At 37.3% G+C, this 20360-nt stretch overlaps 3 protein-coding genes across 5 annotated transcripts; 2 read left to right on the top strand and 1 right to left on the bottom strand.

Moving 5' to 3' along the window:
• Positions 1 to 1005: 1005 nt before the first annotated feature.
• Positions 1006 to 7734, bottom strand: LOC130742739 (uncharacterized). Of its 2 annotated transcripts, none has more exons than XM_057594840.1 (4): positions 7409 to 7734; positions 3127 to 3269; positions 2821 to 2922; positions 1006 to 2739 (listed from the first exon to the last, which is right to left on the bottom strand). In XM_057594840.1, exons 2-4 carry the CDS (start codon positions 3265 to 3267, stop codon positions 2620 to 2622), a joined length of 363 nt encoding a protein of 120 aa, XP_057450823.1. In that variant the 5' UTR covers positions 3268 to 3269; positions 7409 to 7734; the 3' UTR covers positions 1006 to 2619. The 2 variants fall into 2 exon arrangements, with proteins under 2 accessions (XP_057450823.1, XP_057450822.1); XM_057594839.1 differs by lacking the exon at positions 7409 to 7734 and adding an exon at positions 3496 to 3827.
• On the top strand, positions 3932 to 8154 carry LOC130742738 (uncharacterized). Its single transcript, XM_057594838.1, has 5 exons — positions 3932 to 4180; positions 4521 to 4637; positions 5152 to 5186; positions 5681 to 5781; positions 7820 to 8154. The coding sequence occupies exons 1-5, from the start codon at positions 4014 to 4016 to the stop codon at positions 7904 to 7906; spliced, it is 507 nt and encodes a 168-aa protein (XP_057450821.1). The 5' UTR covers positions 3932 to 4013; the 3' UTR covers positions 7907 to 8154.
• Positions 8155 to 12650: 4496 nt separating this feature from the next.
• LOC130748197 (ribose-phosphate pyrophosphokinase 1) lies at positions 12651 to 19121 on the top strand. 2 transcript variants are annotated; one of them, XM_057601366.1, is made up of 9 exons: positions 12651 to 12856; positions 12956 to 13147; positions 14114 to 14362; positions 15194 to 15337; positions 16080 to 16247; positions 16695 to 16764; positions 17796 to 17877; positions 18204 to 18363; positions 18826 to 19121. In XM_057601366.1, exons 1-9 carry the CDS (start codon positions 12746 to 12748, stop codon positions 18841 to 18843), a joined length of 1194 nt encoding a protein of 397 aa, XP_057457349.1. In that variant the 5' UTR covers positions 12651 to 12745; the 3' UTR covers positions 18844 to 19121. The 2 variants fall into 2 exon arrangements, with proteins under 2 accessions (XP_057457349.1, XP_057457348.1); XM_057601365.1 differs by having other exon boundaries at positions 18756 to 19121.
• Positions 19122 to 20360: the final 1239 nt, after the last annotated feature.

Genomic DNA, 20360 nt, shown 5'->3' with positions numbered 1-20360 from the left:
ATTGATATAACAGCATCAGATAGGTTTTGAAACATAATTTTCAAAACCCATTTCCCTCCCCAAATCACTCCCTCTTCAAATCTCTCCCAAACTTGCGTTCGGTCCCATCATCATCAAAGCTTCCTCAAAGCTCCGGAACTCCCATTCCATTACATTCAAAAGGTAAGTTCCATTTTTATTGATTCTCTCACATTGATTGATGATTAGAGGTAGTTGATGGATTATTAGGTGAATGTTGAACACTAGGGTAGTTGATTATTGATTAGAGGTAGGTTTTATTGACTGAAATGGCATGAAACGGTCATGGGCACGAGTGGGTCGTTTCCAGTTCTGGTTTCTGGGTTACTGTAAAATCGGAAAAACATTTTCCGATTCTGTAATGGAAAATGTTTTTCCGATTCTGTAATGGGAAAACATTTCCCGATTCTAAACCAGTTTAAGGCAGTTTAAGGCAGTTTTTTTAAGCCAGTTTTTTTTAGTTTTCCTCCATCTATTGGGCTGAATATTTTGTACAAATTTTCAAATATTTTAGTGTCATGACACTGGGAAAGGGTGTTGATGGTATCGGCTTATTAGAACTAGGGAACTTCCTTAATGTTGCATTTTAGTTATCTAGATTGACAAATTAGAAAGGGTGTTGATGCTATATGAGAGATGTTTGTTTCTATATGAGAGATGTTTGTTGCTATATGAGAGATGTTTGTACAAGTTGTAACTGTTAAAGTTGTTCAAGTTGTAATTTGATGTTAAATTTGTTTGCTTTTCATAGGAGAATGAAGGGCGGGAGGAAGAGGTCTCGATCTTCTACAGTCGATGATGCAGAGGATCGCCACGAGCGCTTGCATGCTTCTACGCGGCGCGGCGACCATCGAGCAGCTAGTCAGGCGGTTGAGGCTTCGGCCCCGTCTCCGTCTGCTACTCCGGCCGGGGCTCCGTCTCCGTGTCCGTCTGCTACACCTCCGTCAGGTGGTCCATCTACTACAGCTCCGTCAGGTACTCCGGCTGAGCCTCAGCCTCATCCTACTTCGGTCTCTCCGATGGTTGAGTTACCTCTTGAGGAGACATCTGGCGAGCAATCTGTAGGATCACGCGCTTACCACTACGCCAAAACCAATTGGTGTTAGTGAGGGCGCAACGTTATTTCTTATAGCGTAGCAGACAGCGCCCCGTTTCGAATGCTACCTGCAGGCAGGATGCTGGCCCACCTGGACCCAACAATCCCCCCCCAGCACCTGCCAGCCAAACTAGCTGCACAGCATGCCTTCCGTGGGATTCGAACACGGGACCTGGCTCTGATACCACATATTGGATCCAGCGCTTACCACTACGCCAAAAGCAATTGCTGTTAGTGAGGGCGCAACTTTATTTCCTTATAGCACAGAGTCCTCAAGGGGCTGCGATGTTAAGCGCCATGGGGTGGGATGTTAAGCCCATCGAATCCTAAGGGTGACGCTGGATTAATAAATCCAACAATCTCCCCCCCAGTGTTAGCCGGGGGATTCGAACCCATGACCTTGCTCTTGATTTCTCTCGCTCTTTCTTCTTTTTCTTCAGCCTTTTATAGTCCAAGGTGCAAAGGATATTTCTGTTGAGAGAATATGACCGTTGGAGGGCATTTCTGGAACTTCCAGAACCTGCTGTGGTTGAACCTTGGTAGGTAGGCTTTTCAGAATAGTACACTGCTCTTGTACTTCTTGATAGAGACATTTGCCTTTAACCAATGACTTCTGATCAGAGGAATGCTTCGTGTTGGAACTTGTGAAGCTTGGTGATCAGAGTCAGAGGGATGCTTGGATCCTCTGACCTTCGTAACTTCTGCTTCTGGACCTTCAGAGCTTCTGAACCTTCAGAGCCTCTGGTCCCTCAGAGCTTTTGGTCTTCAGATCTTCTGATCCTCAGATCTTCTGATCCTCTGATCTTCAGAACTTCTGATCTTCAGATCCTCTGATCCTCAGATCTTCTGATCCTCTGATCTTCTGATCCTCTGATCCTCTGATCTTCAGATCCTCTGATCTTCAGAACTTCTGACGAATATATCTTCTGGTGTCAGAATCAGAACCTGTTTGTCAAAACACTCAAGACAAACATTAGAGTATCATAGTTGTTCATCCACAAATAAATACTTGTTATCATCAAAACATAGAGTTGTACCACATGACCAAATCTTGATCTTACACAGTCTTCTTCGGAGCCCAGTGGCGAGGAGTCTGCTTCTGAGACTGCTTCTGAGACTGCTTCTGAGGCCAGTGGTGAGGAGAAGGAGCCTCTTATTCTCCAGGAGGAGATTGATGCTGCTGATGTTGTGCCAGATGTGGTGGCAGAGGGCGGCGCGGATGACGACCTCATCCAGAGGGTGGCACCGTTTCCCGGGGGGCCTGAGGATCTGTCGCTTCTTGCGCATTATCCTGACCACAAGGCTCCTTGGACGTGGCAGGCACTTCTTCGCACAGACCCGCGGTACGTGGACCGTCGGACATTGAGGGTGGCCACTGTTGGGGGGAAGGTATGGAACCTCCCCTGTGATGGCGATTCAGAGGCCCACACAGCTGTGCGACAGCTGCTGCAGCAGACGGGTTTGTATCACCTGCCTTGGTGCGGGTTACCGGAGATTGGGCAATGTTATTCCTCTGTGATATCGATGAAGTCATGGGGTCCGCAATCTTTTGGGAATACCTTCACTAGGTTGGGCAATGTTATATTAAGATAACAAACAGTTCCTCTAGGTGCAAACACAGCAACCTGCAAGTGAAATGTATACTTTAATTAAACCATGCTTAACTGTCCAAAAAATGAAGCAAGTTTCATGTTTAGGTTTCAGACCTTTTGGAGAACGAGAACAGATCCAACAGTTATGTCATTCGCAAATTCACTGTGAGTAAATGCCTTGCGGTGGATGCTAGCATCAACGGCACCCGTGGGGTCCTAAATTTTTGAAATCGTTTGAGAAGTAAATTAGAACGGTTAGTCAAGGGGGACAAAAAACAAGGCCTTACAAAACAAGGCATAAGGCATTTCATAAGATCATCTTTCAAAGGGAAACGCTGTTTCAGGATAAACAAGGCATAAGGCATAAAACAAGGCATAAACAAAGCAAACAAAGCATGCAAAAATTTGTGCAATGAGTACCTGATCAGTATGATACAAATGAGAGACATCTATAGATATAATCGGAGGTTCAGCTAGTGATGGTTGCTCCTCTGGATTATCATTTTCCAATCCAGCAGCATGTATCAATTGTGATTCACCAAAGAAAAATGACTCTGTCATCCCTGGAACAAAAACGGTAAATCAATAACCGACCATATAACGGTAAATCAAATTCCGACCCCATAACGGTAAATCAAATTCCGGTACTATAACGGTAAATCATTTACCGATTCAGTTCACGATTCAGCAGCCTAAATTACCAACTTAACTAACTAAACTAACTACTTAAACTAACAACTAACTACTTAAACTAACTATAAATAAAGTACCAAAGCTAACAACACTTACCAGAAGTTAAAAGCTTTCCCTTGGTGGTGGTGGTGTTGGTGGTGGTGGTGGTGGAAATGTGGAGATGGTGGTGGTGGTGGGAAGGTGAAATGTGAGGGAGGAGTGGAGTAATGGAGAATAAGGTAGTTTGGGCGAGTTATGGGGGGCTGGTGGGGGGTTGTTGGAGGGAGGAGTAATGGTGGAGGGGTTGGTGGAGGGAGGAGTAATGGTGAAAAGGTGATCAAACTTCCAGATTACAAATCGGTAAATGATATACCGATACAATATTAGAATCGGTTAATTATTAACCGATATTGTTCTTCGTGTTCTGGGTAATGGGATGAAGGTGTTCATACTGAGGAACAATGACGGTAAATGATTTACCGATTGGTATTTTGACATCGGCAAATCATTTACCGATGGGTAGTTTTGGAATAAAAAAAAAATGCTGGGGCGCGTAGCCTAAAGGGTGGGGTGCCAAACCCAAATCCCCTCAGGCTGCTGAGGCCTGTGGTGTTGGGAACTTGAGGCAGACAAACATGTCGATCAAGCAAAGACTTCCAAACCTGATACGCACTCTCCGCAATGAACAACCTCTCAAGCCTCAACAAAACCATGCCTTACCTTCTCTCCGTCGCGCTTTCTCTCTCTACGATCAGATCAACGTCATTGACAAACTCCCCGATGACCAGCTTCGCTTTCAAGGGTACCCTTCACTCCATTTTCTGCTAATTCCCATTTTCACTTCATTATGCCAAATGGGTTGTCTTCAATTTTTGATTTTTATCAAGTTTTCATTATGGGGTTCAAGGAAATGTGAATAATCTTAGCCAATATCATATGGTAGACTATAATTGCTGCAGGGACTTAACATTGTTTGCAATTGCTTAAATGGGGTGTCTTAAATTTTTGATCTTTATTAAGTTTTGATTATGGGGTTCAAGGAAGAGTGTTTAATGTGAAATGGGTTTTCTGAAATGTGAATAATGTTAGCTATAAGATCATATTCTGCAGGGACTTAACATTGTTTGCAATCAATTTTTTAGGTATAGTGATACGGGGTTTACTGTAAATAGAGTTGAATATGAAGGAAGCTTGCTTTGTGTTGGAAATTTGCTCTTGTCTTGGAAACCCAACAAGTTTTCAGAAATCACTGCTGATAGGTAGGTTTTTTTGTTCTTTGCCCTTTGTTTCTCCTCATTATCCTTTACTAGTGTTGGTTTTCTTTTGGTAAGCAACTAAGCATTTTTGTAGTCTCTTGTTCCTTCAGTCTATGCACTTGCTTGCTTCGCTCTCAAAATTTATTTTCCTTATAAGATTAAAAGATATTTGTAGGACCCTCCATTTCCTTTAATCTTTGAATACTACTGCCACTTTTATAGTGTTAACTGTTAAATCCATTTGTGTTTACATATCATCACATTTGATAAAAGAAGTCATGAATGATAATCTGTGATCCTCTGATAGATGGAAATGACTCATCTGATTAAGTATCCCTTTTTATAAAAATAATGTAACCATCATACATTCGTGATAATTATTAAACAGGCAAGCAAACAGTGAGAAATGAATGTCTTAACATTCTAGGTGAACCTGTTACCTGTCTTGTACTAGGGGAATATGCATTACTTATCTTGCTTTGATATCTTATTTGTTTTCATTTCTTCATTGTTACAGCTTGTCACTCTTCCAAATTGTTCGCCCTATTCCAGGTTGGATTTTTTAGTTTAGCTGTTCTTTTTTCCTTGACTTTCTGGTTTTCCCTTTTATTGGATGCAATTCTAATTTTCCTTACATATATTCTATTTGGGGATACTTGATAATGTGTTATCCCATAGATAAAAGTTACTGAATTTGCAGCTTACTTTTTAATTCACTTGGGAAGTGGTTGCTAGATTGAAGACTGGTGGTCAGTCTTTTTACATGCACTTGTAGTTTAAGTGCTAAGCCCACTGTCATAATGGATGCAAATTATTTGATAATGTCATTTCACTTTTGTGAATTTCTCTAATTCTCTTTCTTCTCTCTCGGTTTTACTGCACCTTTTAGCTAATCAGAAATCACTTTTAGCTAACCAGTAAACCATTTAGCTAATTAGTAGACTCAGGTTTCTTCTCGTTATATTAGTACATGGATGTATCACCTTTCACAATGGTTTTGATCAATATTAACCGAGTAACTGACACATGAAGGAATTATTTTTCAGAGATACTGATTCTTGGCTGTGGAAGGAACATTCAGCCTGTAGATCCTGAACTTAGAAAGTTTATTCGGTCTACCGGCATGAAGTTAGAAGCTGTTGACTCGGTATATATGATTGCTTTAATTTATGAGACCTGTGTTTGACTTCATCTTACATTTTTAGTGCTTGTTACTATTAATGATTATCAATAATAAAATAATCTAAAGTAAACAATTAGGTACTCCCAATGTTGTCAAATTGCCGATAGAACGACGATATAGCAATGTTGTCAAATTGGCAATAGAACGACAATATAGCGTAGTGCTCTGGTGGTTCGAACGAGCTGGGCCCACTGAAATAGTTCCACCCATCAAGATGGTAGGTACCATTCAATGAAGGATGGTCATTGGGGTTCAGTGGTTTCAGCTGAGCTACATTGGGCTTTGAAGTCATCTTGGGTCCTTTTTCCTCATACATGGTGGTGCTAGACCTGTCCCAACATACCCTTAGGACTACGGTTCTGTTGAAATTGGAAGAATTCTGAATAATTGTTTGATACTTGATTAATTACTGATTTAGAAGTATAGTATTTAAAGACTAGATTCCTAGAGGTTTCCTAGTCAACTACTAACTCTAAAACAATAAAATCTAAGTAGTAAAATATAACCTTTATCCTAATCTATCAAAACAAAATCATAATAATATAAAATCTAGTCCTAACAAACCATATCCTTACAAATCTATCTCAACAAGATATATCATAATAGATATCTCTTAATATATTTCAACACTCCCCCTCAAGCTAAAGCTTATGAAGCTTTAAGCTTGTAACGAATCTATCTGAACAAGAGATATATATCTCTTAATAATGAAGGTCTTGGTGAATATTTGAATTGAATAACCTTTCGAACTTCTGCTAAATCCATGGGCAGGTAAAACTCAAAAGACAACTTCTCATACTTGATCTGCCTGAGATCGATGCAAGTCAAAAACTAATTCTCTCTGTTGAGATATATTAAGAGATATCTATTAGGACATATCTTGTCGAAATAGTTTTGTTAGGATATGGTTTGTTAGGATTCGATTTTATATTTATTATGATATTGGTATGATAGATTAGGATAAAATAAGATTTTATCATTTAGATTTTATTGTTTTAGAGTTAGTAGTTGACTAGGAAACCTCTAGGAATGTACTCTTTAAATATTATACTTTGGAATCAAGTATGAAGGAATTAAGTACCAATCAAGTGTCAATAGTTATTTAGAATACTTCCAATTTCTCTCTTCCAATTTCTCTCTTCATAAACTAAAAGAGTAAATCCTATAATTTCAACATGGTATATCAGAGTGGTATCATCCTCTGTGACCCGTGCCATCACTATTCCGCTGTTGAGTTCCTTAAAATTTGTAACTCCATTCTGTTTCTGATTTACCCACTGGAAGCAAGCACCACTGGCCGCCATAGACGCCGTTGGCCACTGCTGTCATAGTTTTCCGCTGCCACCGCCGTGTTCGCCTCTCAACAATTCAGAAGTACAATATTTATAGACTAGATTTCTAGAGGTTTCCTCATCAACTACTGACTCTAAACAATAAAATCTAATAACAAAATCTTATCTTGTCCTAATCTTATCCTAATCTATCATAACATTAAAATCTAATCCTAAAAAATCGCCTCAACAAGATATATTGTAATAGATATCTCTTAATAGATATCTCAACAGGTTAGATAGAGGAAATGAAACCTGACCTCAGATTCAGGGGAAGAACTAGTGCGGTGAGTAGAACAGAGCAAGCGGTGAAAAGAATCTACACGCCAGTGCGTGAAACTGAAAGGCTGAGAGAGGGGGAGGCACATGCAAGGCTCATCTGGCGGCGGCTGAGGGTGAGCCGTTGTAATCGACTGTAAAATCATGACTATTTTACACTCCTTCAATATGTTGCCATATCATTGAAAGAGTGACTTAATTTGCAATTATGTTTAATTATTGAACAATGATTTAAATCGATCTATAGAAGAAATCCTTTTATATAATCATTGAACAATTATTCCAGTAGCTTAAAATTGATCAGCTAAAATATGGCCACTACCAGATTGACTGCTCTTTGAATTTTGAATGTTACTTGATTTATTTACTTACTGCTTTTTATTATTTACCAGAGAAATGCTGCATCAACTTACAACATACTGAATGAAGAAGGTCGTATTGTGGCTGCTGCGCTTCTTCCGCATGGTGTTTCTTCATGAAACTTGGACTCCCTCCAATGGTCACGTCCACCCCCACTAAAATCTTATCCTGAATCCTTGAGAAATGCTTTGGTTTTCCATGTAGAAAGTTTTGACATATCAATAGGACATTGTCAATTTAGCTCAGAAGAGTGCTTTGATGTCTGATGACATTTTCAAATGTAATAAGGATAATTACAATGTATAGACTTCAGCTCTTTACAGATCCATGCAAGTTTGGCTTCTAGTTAGTGGCTGTTTGGTTTTAATGCTATTTCATTTTTGTTAAGAGTTGAAACTTGGAAATAAAATCTGTTCATTTCTTGCTACCAAATCCTCTTTTTCCCCCCTACTGGAGCAGAGGTGAGTTGTTATTTTGTTAACAATTAGTAGTTGGGAATCTCAATAGAAAACAATTAATAATTTGACAACTAATTAGGAATATGGAGTTGATAAGTTAGGTTCTTTGCTGGTAAGGAAATGGGTTATTCCCCTTGAAAAAGACATATAACGATACATTTTTTGGTTGAGAAAATTTCAATGTCAAAGTAGAGACATAGCTTCAAATTTGCTTCTTTAACAAAACCTTCAAGTAATAAATTAGAGTTGGGATAAATATGTTTTTTTTCCTCCAAAAATAGCGAATTATTAATTTTAGTCTCTCAATATGGCTTAATACATCAGAAGGCCCCTGTAATTGTAAGGAAAATCAAATCCAGGGCCTGAAATTTTTTTGCATCAAATTAGGTCCCTAAGAAATTTTTTTTAATTCAATTAAGGTCATAGTGTGCCAGCCCTCAATTTTGTCCCAGTCATCAATACCACGTGGCTTTTACTATTATTTTTTAATTAAAAAATTATTTTTCTTTCCAACTCAATAATTTAATCAGAAAAAAAAAATTAAAAACTTAATAAAAAATCTCTATCATCATCATCCAATCCCTGATACATTTCCTCATCCTCTTTAATTAACCCTATTAACACTTTAAAAAAAAAAACCCTATTAACAGGGAAAAAAAACTCATCATCATCATCCAATTCCCCACCCTACCCTGCATCCTCGCCCGCAACCCAACCTCAACCTCAACCCCCACCCCACCCGCAACCTCACCTCCCCACCTGCAACCTCAACCTCAACCCGACCCCTAACCCCAACCTCAACCTCAACCCCACCGCCACCATACCCACCCAAATCCTGTTCTGATTTTCGTTTGGTGTGGATTTGGGGTTCCTGAGAGAGAGAAGCATAGAGATGACGAGCGCCACCACTAGCCACGCGGAGAAGGAGCTTCACATTTTGCAGAATCGAGCCTGCTCCCACAAATGCTTCAGAACCGAAACGCTTCTCTGGATTAAACCCTTGTTCCGGTTCACCAGATACAACGCCACCGCGATGAAGATCAGAACCAGCAACACGTTATCGGAAGTGGGTCCTCAGATTTGGTTGCAAATGGGGGTGGGGTGGGGTTGGGGTTCACTGATCTGGTTGCAGGTGGGGGTGGGGCTCACAGATCTTGTTGCAGGTGGAGGAGGGTTTGGGTGAGGAGGTTTGGTTCACTAATCTGGTTGCAGGCATAAAAGTGTTGTTGAATTTCAACCCTTTGAATTTGTTGCTACTGCCAGTAGCATGTTTTCTCCTTACATGTAGCATTTGTTGTTGGATCAAGATTTTGCTGGGTTTCTTCAAGATGTTGCTGGAAATTGATTATGTGTTTCTGGGTTTATGTATTATTAGATTAGTTTATTATTTAGATTATTAGATTATTTAGTTAAGAGATTATTAGATTAGGTTTTTATTAAGTTTTTAATTTTTTTTTCTGATTATTTAATTGAGTTGGAATTAAAAGTTATTTTTTTAATCAAAAAATAATAATAAAAGTCACGTGGTATTGATGACTGGGACAATATTGAGGGCTGGCACACTTTGGCCTAAATTGAATTAAATTTTTTTTTCTAGGGACCCAATTTGATGCAAAAATTTTCTAGGCCCTGGATTTGATTCTCTTTACAATTACAGGGGCCTTATGATGTATTAAGCCTAATTTTTTCATTGATTTTGGTATCTCTATTCATTTTCGTGACATTTCGGGCGATTGAAACCGCCACTAACACATTTTGTGCAGGCCTTTGAGCATTAATGACAGTTTTTAAACCACAACAAAATATATTAGTGACAATTTAAGTCGCTACAAAATGCAACAAAAATGATGAAGGGACCAAAGTCAATAATTCATTATTTTAGAGGGAGTAAAATCAACTAAAAAATTACATAAACCAAATACAATAATTCACTATTTATGGGGAAAAACATATTTAACACTTAATAGTGATAGTAACTTGGGATAGCTATGTTTTTGGTCCCCTAAAATAGCATAATATTGATTTTAGTCCTCTTTTAATTTTTTCATTGATTTTAGACCCCTAAAATTGTTAATTATTGATTTTGGTCCCTCCATCCATTTTCGTGGCATTTTGTTGCGGTTTATGTACCCTAGTGACGGTTTTTAACCGTAACAAAATGTGTTAGTGGCTGTTTAAATTGCCATAAAATGCCACGAAAATGGATTGAGGGAATAATCAAGAATTCATTATTTTAGAGTGACTAAAATCAACGAAAAAATTATAGAGGGACTAAATTCAATATTTCGCTATTTTAGGGGGACATAAACATATTTAAACCTAGTAACTTTGAGTTGAGCCCGTTAGAGTTTTTATTTTGGGTTAAATACGTTTTTGGTCCTTGAACTATGAGCGATGTTTGATTTTTGTTCATTGCCGACGTAACTTCCAAAATAGGCCCTCAGACTATGGGAAATTGTCCTGATTGGGCCTGCAGGAAGGGTGGCGCTGATCACCGGGCTTATGTGTCACGACGGCGCCTATGTGGCATTGCCAAAAAAGCTCTAGTAACCTTAAGTTGGGCCTGTTAGAGTTAACAAATGTAGAGACTAAAAGTTATTTTAGGTTGTGCATTACCACTACATGTTCGATGACATTAGTGTTATGTAGTTTGTGAACTCATGGGGTGAAATGAGCTTTCTTGATGTTCAATCTTACAAGTATTAGATATGTTTTATACTCTTTGGGTGCTAAATCAGTTTTTGGAAAGAGTTTAGATTAATGGACAATGGTCCTTGTTTATCCATCCTGAATCACTAGGTTTGGCAGATTATTGGGGTGAGGAATTTGAGAATTTTATATTCCTATGCTTGTTTATCTTAATTAATACCATGTGGATTGTGGTTATTCTTTCAGGTTACCCAAAGTAACATATACTCACTATTGGCTGGGGTACTTTTGTCGGTGAAAAGAATCTTGTTAATTGATTTTTTTTTTCTCCTGAGAAAATTTCCAGTTTATTTTCTTCTTTTGTTGATAGCAAACAAAAGAAGAAAATAGGCCAAGCTTTTCTTAGACCTGGCTATACAATCCTCTTTTTGTATTTTAGTTATTTATATGACATGTCTTTATTTGCTGGATGTTTCAATGTTGGTTCCCTTTCTGTATATATAGCCTCCCATAGTGCATAATCTCCTCCGACTAGCATCATAGAGATGGTCGTACAAATAGGCCAAGTCTGCTGCACCCCGTGCATATGAGCCCACCCTCGTGAGGTCCTTAAACAGGGATAGATAGCGAACATCTATATGGATCCTGTACTTGTCAGTGAATAAGGTCATGCCCACGAAGCGTAGCATGAATGCCTTAACAACGAGTTCAAGTCTTTTATCTTTAATGTTTCTTTTAACCACCTTCATCCAAGAAAAGCTTACAACCTTGCCCCTACACTTCTAAGTCTCCGCCAATACCTTTGTGCTAGTCACATCTAAATGCTCAACCAACGCCATCACATAGTCATCTAAATCTGCATCAGGAAGTGTGAAGAAGTTCCCTCGGATGGGGATGCCGTATAGATGATACGTCATCTAGGGTGATCTTCATCTCACCAAATGACATACGGAAACATGATGTCTCTAGATGCCACCTCTCAACAAATGCATAAATTAGTCCCTTGCCAATCATGCGAAGTTGCAGTCCACAAGAGGGGCAAGACCCGACCTTTGAACCACCGCAACGATGTAAGGGTCTCCATATCCTTTCCCATAAAACTTCCTCCCAATATTGTACACCTTCAACACTTCCCCTGTCAACAATCTGTTGTGGTCTAATATAAGAGTTCTGCACCCGCCCAACAATGTGAGTGTCATAGCTCTGCAACAAAGACAAATCCCTCAGACCACTTGGGAATGAAGTCAAGTGTTTGTAAGCCTCATCAAATTGCAGCTTCTGTTGCCGTAGGAGCTGCTGCTACTCCCGGACATCCTCACCGTGTCCACCGCCACCACCCTGTTGCCCGCCATGCACTATAACATCATCATGACCTCCATAATCGTCATCATCCTCATACTTGTTATTATTGCTCCGGTTCCAAGTCCCCTTCATATTCGTCCTCCTCCTCATGGTCCACCCGAACACCACCACGCTTCTTAATGCTGAGGCGGTCGGAACCCAACAATCTTCAATGGGGGCGAGTGCATAGCGACGTCTGCTACCACGAGTTCTACCCATATCTGTGAACAAAAACAAAGTAAAACAAAATTAGTAAAGCAAATCAATAACATAAAGAAATAAGGTAGGGTTGAGAGAGTGGTGGGGTTTTTTTATAATTCGGGTCTTAGGAAAGAGTCTTGTGGATGAAAAATGGTTGAAGATTATTTATGATTACTATTATTAGAATATATCCGAAAACACGCAATTGTAGTAATCTGTTAGTCTATGAACTCTGAAAAAGTGTCATAATCCTATAGTCTGAACTCTGAACTGAATTTCTCATAACCGCTCTCACTCACGAGAATCGCGATGTCTACGCTACTTCACTCCTCTTTCACCATCACTTCTTCTTCTTCCTCCTCCTTCTCTCACATCACTCCATTCCTCTCTTCCCCTCGCATCTCACTCCGAAACGGCGTCGTAAGTCACCCACCTTCCCCTTCCCGATTTTGCTTTTGAAAAGCGAACTGTGTTTGTTTTGTTTGATTGTTTGATACTGTATGTGAATTGCGATTGCAGAAATGTAAGGTAATCGGAGCGGTGAGGCTTGACAATGGGAGGCCAAGTCCGGCTGAGTTTGCTGTTAGCAGCGGCGGAAGTGCGATTCCTAGCTTCTTGGTGGCGCCAAACGCGCGCATCCAGGATCTGGTTAACGGAAATGACACTCGCCTTCGAATATTTTCCGGTACCGCTAACCCTGCTCTTGCTCAGGTCAATCCTCAATTCGTGTTTCATCACTCGCTTTTACTTGTTCAATTTTGATTGTAGGCTAATGGTTTGATATCTAATGAAAGCACAAATGAGATGAGCTTAATTAAGTGTATAAGCGATTATTCATAAGCTAATTTGAGAAATTTGTCGAAATGAGCTTAAAATAGGTTATAAATGTTATTCATTAGCTGATATGAAGAACTTATGAAAATATAAATTATACTAGGTTATAAGCTATTTACATAAGCTCTTCTAAACACTTGAATAATCGCTTATGCTATATGATAAGCTCAAATATAATATGCTGACAGTATAATACATCTAATTATGTTTTACTATTTATCACATCGTAATTAAATTAGAATTAAGAGAGAGTTTAATTAATATGCACTCACTTGCAGTCTGATTAGTTTTACAGTTTACAGAGATTCAATCACATTTCTACATTTTCCTTTTTTATTCATTATCAATTTTAATTGAATTGAGTTATAATGTGGAAAAATTGTGAATTCTAATTGGATGATTGTGTTACACTATTAGGGTATAGTTATCAAACTCTTTAAAAGAACTAAAAAGCCACGATGGTTAGATATGATTAGACGTCTGTGTAAAACTACTAGTGATGTATTGTAAGTGAAATGTCTGATTTGTATGTAGTCATGTACTTTAATAGGATATTGGTTGCTACATGTACCTGGAGCTTTCCTTTCTGAAAATATTGGTGAAAACATATCATCTGAAAATGAAATCCGAAAAATAAGCAAAACAGCATATTTTCCATTTCATTTTCATTTCTCTTTTTTTTATACAAAGAGGAAATAATGTTTTGGTCCTTATGGAAAGCATATTGTACTTTTTGAACATACTTTGATTGTTAAGTGTTGACTAATATCTGAAATCTTATATTATGCACCAAGTAGCCTTTAATTATTTACTGAAATGTCTGATTAACTTTTACTTAAATAGGAAATTGCATGCTACATGGGACTGGAGCTTGGAAAAATAAAGATAAAACGTTTTGCTGATGGTGAGATATACGTTCAGCTGCAAGAAAGTGTCAGAGGTTGTGATGTGTTTCTTGTGCAGCCCACATGTCCTCCTGCCAATGAAAATCTTATGGAGCTGCTAATAATGATCGATGCCTGCAGGAGAGCTTCAGCCAAAAATATTACAGCAGTCATTCCCTATTTTGGATATGCTAGAGCTGATAGAAAGGTCTGCTTGTCAGTTTGATTACATATTCATTATATTTTTGTTACTTGTGATTGTGATGACATTTTATGCTTCTTCAAATTCCACCATATTTTTCTTGTGTTACATGCGTATTGTGATTTTGCTACTATTTTGCACATATGTGGCCCATATGGATACAATTATCTGCAAACCAGTGCCATTTTCCCCGAAAACATAGGATGCAGTTAAGATTGAGAAGATAGAACATATTACATAACAATATTTAAGAGAGATTTGAATATGTAAAACTTATTACATGCTACATAATCATCTGTGAAGCTATTTATCCCTTGAATATGACACATTGTCTTAATTATTGCATTTGGTAGCATCTGCACTGATAACCACCTCCCTTGGCATTATTTTCTTTGACTCTTTCTGTCAATCACGAACTCTCCCAAAAGCTTAACTTATTTGGTGAAGACTTATACATAACACTTTCCTTTGATAGTTGATGAGAAATTACGCAAAATATACACTTGTGACTGTATCTTCCAGAACCACAATAAGGGAAAAAGTTTACAAAATACATTCCAATGAGTATCAGTATGACAGTGTAAGACATACATGTAATAAGGATGTACAAGCAACTCTTGCTTTGGATATCTGCGTATCATAGTTTGGATATAAAGATGATGGATGATATTGAAGTCATTAACAACATAAATTTTTAGCCCTAAAAGTTGCTACCTAATGTTACTTGCACATTGCTACATAAAAGTTATTTCACAGCCAATGTTGATGATATTAACTGAAAATATCTGACATTCTAGTTTAGTTTAGATTAAATATGATCTGCAACTACTCTTGCAGACTCAAGGGCGTGAATCCATTGCTGCCAAGCTTGTAGCAAATTTGATTACTGAAGCAGGTGCAAATCGTGTTCTTGCTTGTGACCTCCATTCTGGGCAGTCCATGGGCTACTTTGATATTCCAGTTGATCATGTGTATGGACAGGTAACGGAAAACAGTACTTGGGTGTGTCACTAGTGTAAACTAGCGTGGAAAATTAAAAAGCATATGTGTTCTATTAAACATAAACAAACATGTGATATGTTATCTATTTGTAATAATTTACTGCAAAAGAGTGTGTTGTTAGCATTTCTCGTAAATAAGTGTTGATCTTGATGCTATTTGATGATGATTGTGATTAGTGGTGGTAATGAGAATTGTCTGGCTTCTTCTGCAATATCATGTCTACAAGATATTCATTAAAGTCTAAACTTGGATGTCTCTTGAAAAGACGGATTTGTTAATTATACGGTTAACAAATTGATATTCTCAAAGGATTTTGGTAATCTGCCCCTATAGATATGATGGGTGTGAGAGCATTTTCATAAATTTATTATTTTTGTAATCTCCATGGTCGAGATGTCTAGTCCTGGGTGTGAGGGGTGTGTTAGGGTCACGTTGACTAGAGATATGGCTGAAAAGTCTTTGTAAAGGTTACGACAATACAAGGTTTTGGACTTTTGGGGTAGAGTTAGGCCTAGCCTAAATTCTCTATATACGATAATATATGATTTAGCATTACAAATGGTACCTGCCATTTTCTGTAACAATATTTGAGATCTCCTAATGATTTATACAGTTTGCGTTGAATTATATTTTTATGAATTTTGCAGAAGTTCTTACATTGAAACTGTCAGTGTAATTTGGTTCAGTGATTAATCATTTACTCTTTTTTTGTCACTACCAGCCTGTTATACTTGATTACCTTGCCAGCAAGACTATTTGTTCAGATGATTTGGTAGTTGTCTCACCAGATGTTGGTGGTGTTGCTAGAGCACGTGCTTTCGCCAAAAAATTATCTGATGCTCCTTTAGCTATTGTTGATAAAAGGCGTCATGGGCATAATGTTGCTGAGGTATGATCTCTGCTCTTCTTAAGTTTGAGTTTAGATATCCTGATTTAGATTAGTTGCCAGCAGGGTTAGGGATGGTTCAACCTAATTTGATTACCATAATGGTTCTGCAGTATAAAATGTATAATCCAAATTGGTAACAAGGATTGCTCATTGTTTATATGGAACTCTGATTTGGGTGTTAAAACTAGTCTAGAAGGATAGCTCATTGTTTATATGGTTGGTCTGGTAACTCTGATTTGGGTGTTCAAACTAGTCTAAACTACTAACAGGGATAGCCCATTGTTTATATGGTTGGTCAGGTAACTCTGATTTGGGAGTTAAAACTAGTCTATGACCACTGAGGGGTGACCATTGAGCACAGTTGTTCCCTTAATATAAAGCATTTTATATTTATAGTCATAAATGAAGCACCTTTTGCTATCTGATTGGGTGAATCTCACATTTCAGGTGATGAATTTGATAGGTGATGTGAAGGGAAAGGTAGCAGTTATGGTAGATGACATGATTGATACTGCTGGTGAGTTCATGTGTAAAACTCTTAATGTGCTAGTGCAATAATGGTAGTTTGTCTCTGACCCTATATTCAGTTAGATTAGTGCCTCAACCTCAAAACTCGCATGTTATGTCTCTCTCTCTCTCTCTCTCAATTGGTTTCAATTTTTTTTCTTGGTAAATAGTACAGCATTTCTGCTTAATCATACACGAAGTGATGATATATGGTGTAGAAAAACTGGCAAACTGTATGATTATAGGTTAAAAAGGAATCTTTATTTACTTCAACAAAGAGACAGTTTTATGTTTAAGAAGTAAAGTTGTTGGTCTCTTTTGCTTGGTCTTCAATCACTTCTGATAAAAAAAAAATATACTTTACATACATATCTTTCTTATTGGTGCTATTTTTGAGTTCTTAACTCCTTAACTGTCAAAGTTACTTACAACAGAACAGTGTATAATATTTGATTTTTTGTTAATATGCAAATCTAAATTAATTAGGTCCTCATCCTCTGATAATTAGAACTTATGATAGAATTGGACCAGAAACTGAGAGGAAAGAAATGTCCTCTTATGGAAAAAGACTGAAAATGGGTATACAAGGTGCTGGCATTCAAGAGGCTAGTACTCTCCCACAACTTAATTACTTTCCAGATAACGTCCCTAACAACTTCCTCATTCTTCTTATAGGAATGCTAACTAACAATTGTTTCAACAACCTAACTAACAGTTAGAATGGCCTATTAATTCAGGCCCAAACTAACAACTAAGTGAAATAATCAAGTGATATTTAAAAGTCTATGCCCAAACTCTTGTACATGATGAGGAGGAGAAAATTAAGTGAAATAATCAAGTGATATTTAAAAGTAAATAATCAATCTGTAAAATAATCTAACTCAATGCATGACATAACATTATGGCTAGACTGACGCATGACTAGACACCACCTAGTTGGAAAAAGGCTTGGTTGTTATTTTGTTTCTGTATTACTAGCTAAGTGGGGGAACATAGCACTTGAAAAAAAAATCAATGTCCTAATTAATTGACTTTTTATAGGAACTATTAGCAAAGGTGCAGCTCTATTGCATCAAGAAGGTGCTAGAGAAGTCTATGCATGCACTACTCATGCTGTTTTCAGGTATACATTGGGCTTTAAATTCTGTAATAATTTATTTCAACTTTGGTTTGCACTGAGGCACTTTAACCACGTCAATTATGGTGAATCTGCTACTGAAGCCAATTGCAATCAGATTTTTCTCTGTGAAGTTTTAATTCAGCTCTCTGTTCATTATTTTAGCATATTTAAGGGAAAAGAAATCAGTAGGCAGTAGGCACTAGTTCTTGCTGTATGAACTATTGTTTTGAGAATGAACACATTTTCTTCCTACATTCTGATCCGGTTGCAATGATGGTTAATACATATTTGTCTTACTCATGACTTGTGCATCATTCTTGCCTTTGCAGTCCTCCTGCTATAGAGAGGTTGTCAAGCGGTTTGTTTCAAGAAGTTATCATTACAAATACAATTCCAGTGGCGGAACAGAACTATTTCCCCCAACTAACTGTCCTATCAGTGGCCAACCTTCTGGGAGAGACTATATGGCGTGTTCATGATGACTGCTCAGTGAGTAGCATATTTCAGTAAAATTAGTTGGTTATTTTTCATTCTGCTTATAGAAAAAGTTCAAAATGTCTGAGTACAATTGAGACCACTGATTGCATCCATATATAAATCAATTTTTTCAAATAACTTAATTGGAAAACATTGAGTGTGCAGTAAGGAATTGATTCTTTCAATTGATCAATAAATTGTTATTTAATTGCATGCCTGGCGCTTTAATTTGACTTCCATTTATCAAGTGGTATGTTACCCCTTTTTATTTTCATTGAACTTTTTATTTTCACTTGAGCTAGAATTTTTTCTAGTTTTGTTTATTATGGGATGGAGTAGTGACAAAAATAGATTTATCTTGCAACTGTTCTCTTTTTTTCCCCTTTTTCTTTTATCTTTGTCAGGGTGGAATTGAACCTTATTCCAGCTTGGGCATTGATTGAACAATTTGTATCCATGTTATGGTGGTTACAGCTTATGACGCTGCGGTAACAAGTGACAGATTGTAAAAGCGATTTAAAGCAAAAGCTTTACTTGAAGAATACCTTCTTCTAGAGAGATGTTTCATGGAGTTTTTTGTACGTGTAAAATACTATCATAGGTATATGTGAAATTAACAACGGAAAACTGTGCCTCTATGCTGTTCTTTTTTCTTGAGTACGTACAGTTTTGAAGTAGAAACTAGAAATGGTGAATCATACTGCATGAAGAGTAATGAATTGTGTAAACTATATTACTGCCACTTTATTGATTGTCCTAGTGTATTCAAAGGGAACATTCTATTCAAAATCAAAAGTATGCATAGTTTATGCTGGCCTAAACAAAAATGCAAACTAAATTTAACATTTATGATTTGATGTTTGTAATCGAAGTATAAACAAACACTAAATATTTTTCTGGGTATGATTTTCCAGATGAGATTAATTTATATGTACCGACGGTGTAAAAAGTTTTACACCATCATTCAATCACAATCTTCCATTTTCTATTTCAGATATTATTAAATTTAAAATTAATTTTGAGATAAAAAAATGAAGGGATGTTATTGAATGATGGTGTAAAATTTATTTACACCGTCGGTGCATAGAAATTAATCGCTTTTCAGATATAAACAAACACTAAATATTTGTTAAAGTTCTTTTTGCTGTTTTTTATTTTGAAATAAGTTATTTTCTCATTAAGAATAGGTAAAGCAAACAGACTCACAATCAACTTACTCACGATCAGCTTAGTGAAACGTGTAATGTTAACAACTAGAAAATAATTGCCTACAAGTTACGTAAAAAATAAAGGAAATAGCAGCGGTTTTAAGCGCTGTAAAAGTTGGCTAAATCTGTGGGTTCATAGATTATTTCCGCTCAAAAGATGACCAATATTTTGCACAGATTTTAATTGACAATAAAAAAATCCATCACGGCTTTATTTTTCACCATGTGTTAATAATCATGTGTTTTTTTTTTGGTCAATTATATTGATCGCGTCTTATCAATTAGGTATATGCATCTTCATATGAAAGACTGAAAGAAGCCTCTCACATGCCAACCATGTGCAAATGGCAATTTGAACCAATCTATATCAGCAATAATACAAAAATACCAAATACTCCGAGCCACTCTTGAACACCTCATTTTTCTGCGGTTTTTTATTGCTAGTACACTTTGTGGCGGTTAAAAACCGTCATAAAAATGAGTGTCTGATAATGATTTGCATTGGTTTAGTGTTCATTAAATTTTTTTTAATCTATATAAAGGATATAATACAGAAAAATTATAAGAACCTCATGCATCCAAGTGTCGCACTGCAAGAAAAGAGTTGGTGAGTTATTAGTTTTTCTTACTCCAAATGTATCTTTCTCAATTAGCACATGCATATCAAGGAGTTAGTTTCTTTAATTGATCTTCAGTTTATTGCCCATGTGGATACTTCCCTCAAAGTTAGTGCCAAAACCATCATGTTGAGGTGATCATTTTCCTGGCCCTTTATTATATTGTCAATTGGTGGGTAGTTCT

The sequence above is a fragment of the Lotus japonicus genome, chromosome 3 (genome assembly GCF_012489685.1).
Source record: "Lotus japonicus ecotype B-129 chromosome 3, LjGifu_v1.2".
In the NCBI taxonomy this organism is placed as follows: domain Eukaryota; kingdom Viridiplantae; phylum Streptophyta; class Magnoliopsida; order Fabales; family Fabaceae; genus Lotus; species Lotus japonicus.
The sequence above is the reverse complement of the archived record's forward strand: the minus strand, read 5'-3'. Positions and strand labels throughout refer to the sequence as shown.

Bases quoted from the DNA above. Each gene is read 5' to 3' on its own strand.
- LOC130742738 (XM_057594838.1), top strand. From the start codon at position 4,014: ATGTCGATCAAGCAAAGACTTCCAAACCTGATACGCACTCTCCGCAAT. The intron at 4,638-5,151 runs GTAGGTTTTTTT...TCATTGTTACAG, and splicing joins TCAGAAATCACTGCTGATAG to CTTGTCACTCTTCCAAATTG. The intron at 5,187-5,680 runs GTTGGATTTTTT...ATTATTTTTCAG, and splicing joins AATTGTTCGCCCTATTCCAG to AGATACTGATTCTTGGCTGT.
- LOC130742739 (XM_057594840.1), bottom strand. From the start codon at position 3,267: ATGACAGAGTCATTTTTCTTTGGTGAATCACAATTGATACATGCTGCT. The intron at 2,923-3,126 runs GTACTCATTGCA...TCAAAAATTTAG, and splicing joins ATTTGTATCATACTGATCAG to GACCCCACGGGTGCCGTTGA. The intron at 2,740-2,820 runs GTCTGAAACCTA...TTTCACTTGCAG, and splicing joins CTGTTCTCGTTCTCCAAAAG to GTTGCTGTGTTTGCACCTAG.
- LOC130748197 (XM_057601365.1), top strand. From the start codon at position 12,746: ATGTCTACGCTACTTCACTCCTCTTTCACCATCACTTCTTCTTCTTCC. The intron at 15,338-16,079 runs GTAACGGAAAAC...TGTCACTACCAG, and splicing joins TTGATCATGTGTATGGACAG to CCTGTTATACTTGATTACCT. The intron at 18,364-18,755 runs GTGAGTAGCATA...TATCTTTGTCAG, and splicing joins GTGTTCATGATGACTGCTCA to GGTGGAATTGAACCTTATTC.